We start from the raw sequence: 6,068 nt of genomic DNA on the forward strand, positions 1-6,068 counted from the left end.
ATATGCAATCCTACAATTTATTGAGCGACTTTTATATTTTTAAGGACTTTCTTCCTCTTTTTTGAGGTTCAAATTCTCGTAAAAAAATTCTCTTTAACGAAAAAGAAACGGCAAAATCGTAAAATATATGAATCATTTCGTATGGCACAGATCTGGTAACAAAACAAAGAACATAAATTTCTACTTCTGACGGCTAAACATTATCATAAACACACACATGTGTGTTCGTTTTAGTGTCAGAAACAAGCATGTTTCTTACATTCAGATAAAATCACCGACGATTAAGTGTAAAAATATTCAACAGGCGAAATTTCTGAATTCCTGCCCAGTTGAACGAAGATGATAATGGCAAGTACCACTTTCTTCTTTCTTCCGATTGAACAACGGACCTGTTTCACACACACGGCGGATTCGCCGCAAGTTTAATAAAATGTGAATCTATAATATTGGAAAGTCGCATATTCGACTTCGAATGCCTAGTAGGAGGCGTTCTCCGAGAATCCATATGCTGCTCCTTCTACGGTATCTCTCACTTAGCGGAACCGGCCAGCTCTCAGAGAATGGACCGCCATGCTATTAAATAAAAATACAACTCTTGATGGCTTCAAGCTAAAGACCAAATCGTCCTACTTATCACCCATTTCACTATTAAACCATGCCTTCTTTGAACGACACTCGCTTTCCATACATTCATTCCTCTCCTTTCGTTCGTGTGGTCGGTACGGTTTACCTCTGGAGTTTCTACCGACCTTAACTCTGTGCTCTTAGTGCTTCATTATTTCTGACATCATTAGTACCATGGAACAAGCGGATATTGTGATGTTTATTTTGAAGTACCTGATGTCTTGTTGATATCCGAAAGACAAGAGTAAGTACGTTCTTCTCAGGGGAGTGGAGAATACGATGATAACGTCTATAACATCAAATTTATGGTATCAACATTATTTGAGCACTGTTTCATACTGAGCCTCGTTCTAACCTGACCGTACCAAAATTTCATTGACCTATCAGAGCCCTCAATAGTGACTGCATGCATTAAGCTGCAGCCCCAGCTGCTTCTTTAGAACCGTAGTGGCCCCCTAGTTCAGAAGGTTCTCACTCGTTTACTGTCCCACAGTTTTCCTGGGGGAAACTTGTCTGGTTCGACTTCAAAAAGTTCTTAATTTCTATAATTCAAGTTTGCGCCACAAATCTCAAAAACTGAAGGAGTTTTTGAATTTTTTTAAGTACTTTAAAAGCCTTCCCACCCTGTTTTTTGATGCTGAATGAAGTGCCAGTTGGTATTCTCAGAATAACGCTAATGTAGTCTCCGCCAACCACTAAAGCCACTACTGACCAAAATTGAAAATTTCTATCTGCAATTCGTTCTAAGTCCGCCTTCATCAAAAGTACGTTTTCACCATGATAAAACTGCGTGATGGCATCTTCTCGTCTTTTGAAATTTTCTAAATCCTGAAATCACTTTAGATCTTCCGGATTGATGTTTTAAAGGTTTCTTTACGCGCGCATTATCCCGTGGAAAACTACCTTAGAGGACCAAATGTCTATAGATATTATTGTCTTAGTACTTTGAACTATTCAAAAATATTCACTTTGACCCTTTCTAAGGGTTTCTTCAACTGCATGTTATCTTCTTGGAAGTCCTGCAACAAAAAATGAAATTTCCACATTATTCTTAACAAACTCCTGTCTTGAAACTCCAAAACTGGGAAAGCAAGATTTTCAAAAATCTTCAGGTTGATATCTAGCCGGAACCGTCGCTTCGTGTGGCCCACAACGACTCTTCCGCACCTAAAAATTTTGTATCTGTTTCTTCCAGAGGATTCTTCAAATTCAAGCGCATATTTCTGTTGAAGTTCTTGTTGTGAAAAAGTAAATACGATTATTATTTAAAAAACAACTTCCTGGATCAGACGACAGGACATTTCAGTAGGTCAAGTTCTTCAAAAAATCTGCAGTTTCGTCTTGTTCGAGGCATATCTACTGCAAAACTCTTCACTTTGATTTTCTTAGTCAAAAACACCTTCCTGACTCGAAGGACTAAAATGTTAACTTTCTACGCTTCGTGCTAGTACCACTAATTGAAGCCCCTCTTAATCATGTACTTGGGATGTGTACTGCCAATAATACATTGTACCCATATAAGCAACTTTTAAGCGTTCCAACCAACAGCAATCGTGTAGCTGGTACCATTGGGAAGGTAACGCCACATCAGACACATCTACTTTCTCCTTCGCACAATTTCCCCGCCAGTTAGTGTCTAAGGTCACTACATTAAATTTAATTGTTGCAGTGATGGTAATTATGTTTTGGTACTTCTTTCACTTTTTCTTTTCACGATCATTCGTAGTAGAGCCAGCGACCGGAATCCCGTGGCTTCCCATGCGTTACGCATCCTGTATATCATCCTAGTGCCCTATATGTGACCCTGTGTTTCAGAAAAATTAGCAGTTTGCCTGATAGTGTCCCCAACATGGCTGAACTCCTAAATTTCAACAAATCAGTGGCCCAGTGGGCCTATGACTATTACTTATGGACTTTAACACTCTCAGGTGAAACACCCATTTCTGCAATATGAGCTGAAGGTACTATAGAACTTTTATAGATGAAAGAACAAAAGGATGGGCCTTAGTAGATTCCCCAGTGCCAACGCTACTGTTTACAGCTTTATATCTCTTTCTGGTATGGATCGGTCCCAAGTACATGGAAAACCGACCTCCCTTCAAACTCTCTGTCTTACTAGTACCATACAACATATCAATGGCAGTGCTAAATGCTTATATAGCGGGACAGGTACCCTTTGCACCCTTCAATGAGAATTCAACGTTTGTTAACTCAATTTTTGCAGCTGCTTACTGCTTCGACGAGGCTGAAATACAGTTACATATGCGAACCTTGTCGGCCAAAGCACGATCCAGATGAATTGCAGGTAAGACTTTGCACACTGAAATTCGTGCGCAAAATGCACTTTTCGCAGGCTAATCAAACGGGAACGTTTATTTTCTTCCAGATCGCTAACGCTGTTTGGTGGTACTACTTTTCAAAACTGCTGGAGTTTTGTGATACTTTTTTCTTCATATTGAGGAAAAAGAAGAATCAACTGTCTTTCCTGCATGTTTATCATCACTCGACCATGTTCGTCTTGTGGTGGATTGGCATTAAATGGGTTCCAAGCGGTTCAAGTAAGTTTTTGCATTTCCTCGAAGGAAGTAAAAGCATAATCCACTTATTGAATAAGAATTATCGTTGAGATACTTGTCTTGAGATGCCGTTTTCATAGTCGATTGGTTATTTTATGGACTGCAGTGAAAGTGGTCTTTAATAAGCTAATAAATTATAGGAAAAGCAAACAAGATTATGTTCAATAAAAATGACTCTCACTTCGCTTTAATCAAGAAATCCATCCTGTTTGTATGGAAAGAAAGTGCAATTACACATATATTTTCTTTCTCTGTACTGGATCTGAGATATGCAGTAAACAAGTTTGCATTATTACAGCATAGCTACTTCTTTGATCTATTAGTTCTAGTTTTTTATTTAAGTTCAATTAGATCGCATTGAGACAAAATTTGCTTCTCCATTGGTTCCTTTCCACTGAAGTATTGCAATTGCTGAGCTCGAGAATATTTCCCGTTAGTAGGTGCCGCATTCCAATTTGTAGCCCCTTATTAAAAAAAAAAAAAAATATCATTAAAACTCTCATTTGCCACTTCGAACCTGGAAAAGTTCTGATTACTTCCGGGGATATCCAGAAAAAAATAGAAATTTTGTTATGCCATTCATATTTTTTGCTGACTATTTGAAGAGATATTTCAAATTAAATGTTACTTCATTATTACCATTTTTTCAATAAATTTTTCATATATTTATTGAAAACGCGAGCAGAGAAATTGCAACGAAGACAAATCTATATTATAAAAACGATACGTGGGAAAGTGACAGATATATGTACTTTTTAAGAGGGTATTTTTATCATATCTACTACTTTTTTGTGATTATTGTATGTCATTGTTCTTAGAAGAGCAAAGGATAATAAAAGACAAGATAAAAAATCCAGGTCCGTATTTTAAAAAATTAAGTTGATGATGGTTCAAAGACGAAACGTCTGATTTCAAATTTTACAACGCCATCTTGTAGGAGAGGAAAAGTGGTAATAATGGAATGACACTTGTTTTGAAATATCTCTTCAAATAAAGTCAGGAAAAAATACAAATGATATAGCAAAATTTCGGTTTTTTCTGGACATCTCTGAAAATATTCGGAATTTTTCCGGGTTCAAAGTAGCATTTTTTTGGACACTAAATTATACAACTTTGCCCCAATTTAAGCGACCTCGTATCTCCTATACTTTCAGAGAAAATAGCATTTAAAGTGTTTTTAACTACATATTTACTTCTTCGTAGCCTTTTTACCGGCAATGGTCAACTCTTCTATCCACGTTTTGTTGTATGCCTACTATGGGTTATCCGTTTTCGGACCGAAAGTTACCAGATACCTCTGGTGGAAAAAATACCTCACAATTCTGCAACTCGTAAGTATCCACTGATATTGAGTAGTTACCAGTCTAAGTTTACCAAATTTCTTAGAAATTATTTTCAAGGCATAGTGGTCTCAGTACTTTCGCCTCAAAGAAATACTATAATAATTAAAAAAATGCCCAATTTGTATTTCGAATAGTGACGAAAAATTATGATATTGCTTTAGATCCAATTTACTTGTGCCCTAATCTTGGGGGTGAACGGTATAAGGACCGGGTGCGAATTCCCCCTATGGATGCATTATACCCTCATATTTTATATGTTATCTTTCATCGTCCTCTTTGGAAACTTTTATGTTAAAGCTTATATGGATAAAGTGAGTTAAAGGTAATCAAACGTTCACAGATATGTTTATTAACGTTTTTTGAAGGGAAACCAAGTTTTCTTCGGAATGGACGTGGGTTGCGGTCAAGGCAACACCTACGACAACCAAAAAGAATTGCAGCATTCCAAGAAAATTAAATAAGAAGATTTTGAGTATTTACGTTTATTTTTTTTTGCCATTATGTCTCTTTACTTACAGACTTCATTTCGCTATTTTATTACTTCATATTCATTGTAGCTCCTTCTGCATAACCACTCAAAATTCTAAATTTAATCTATATTTCTTCTGTTTTTATTTATTTGTTTATCCCAAATTTAATTTTAGTATTTATTAATGTGAATGAATTGGATGTATTTCTCTGTTGATATGAGATTTATTATAGAACGCGCTTGCATTAGAAAGTTTTAGATACAATTCTTTTGCCTGACTTAAACCACAAAAATTAAAAAAACTGAGACTTAAATTTCAAGAACTTAGTCTTCCGGCATTTGCGTTGGCAATGTACCTGGATGCCTGGAATAAGTTTATAAGGAATTGTTGGTTATTTGTAGTTATTTGTAATTATTATTGTAAGTATATCAATAAAATCAATTCCATCAAATAAAAAAAACTGTTGTGTTGGCGCCTCTTTCAAAACATTAGCTCATCTAATGATTTTGTGTATACTGAAGAAACGTGTTATAATCATTTACATAATAAGGGAAAAAGGTATCTTTTAACGCACGAGCTTAAAGCGAGAGCAGTAATCTTGTAAAAATCTTTTTTGCGAATTATACAGGATACGGTCCTGAAATATTCTTTTTTCAAAGGTCAATAAAAAAAATACTCGGTATATATTAAAAATTTTTTTATTAATTAATTATAATTACACGGAAATTTATTTAAGGAGGGTAGTCGTGCGGTAACTGTAAATGCTGAACGTTATGTGTCAATGATTAACATTTTTCTTGCCACCACTTCACAATATGGATGTAGACCAAGTATAGTTTCAGCAACATGGGACCACGGCTTACACATCAAGAAGTTCCCCGCGTCTTTTGAGGGAAGCTTTTCTTAGTCGTCTGATCTCACAGAGAGGTGACATCTCATGACCCGTGCGCCCTACAGATTTGGCTCCCTGCGATTATTTCCTGTGGAGCTACCTGAAATCGGTTGTTTACATATGTAGTACATTACATTACATAAACCGTGCCGCAACCGTGGAA

At 36.3% G+C, this 6,068-nt stretch overlaps 1 protein-coding gene across 1 annotated transcript; it reads left to right on the forward strand.

Moving 5' to 3' along the window:
• The first annotated feature begins 692 nt into the window (after positions 1 to 692).
• On the forward strand, positions 693 to 5,038 carry LOC136419685 (very long chain fatty acid elongase 4-like). Its single transcript, XM_066406215.1, has 8 exons — positions 693 to 868; positions 2,440 to 2,552; positions 2,606 to 2,793; positions 2,849 to 2,929; positions 3,011 to 3,182; positions 4,404 to 4,531; positions 4,705 to 4,854; positions 4,909 to 5,038. Exons 2-8 carry the CDS (start codon positions 2,474 to 2,476, stop codon positions 5,002 to 5,004), a joined length of 894 nt encoding a protein of 297 aa, XP_066262312.1. The 5' UTR covers positions 693 to 868; positions 2,440 to 2,473; the 3' UTR covers positions 5,005 to 5,038.
• Positions 5,039 to 6,068: the final 1,030 nt, after the last annotated feature.

The sequence above is a fragment of the Euwallacea similis genome, chromosome 1 (assembly GCF_039881205.1).
Source record: "Euwallacea similis isolate ESF13 chromosome 1, ESF131.1, whole genome shotgun sequence".
In the NCBI taxonomy this organism is placed as follows: Eukaryota; Metazoa; Arthropoda; class Insecta; order Coleoptera; family Curculionidae; genus Euwallacea; species Euwallacea similis.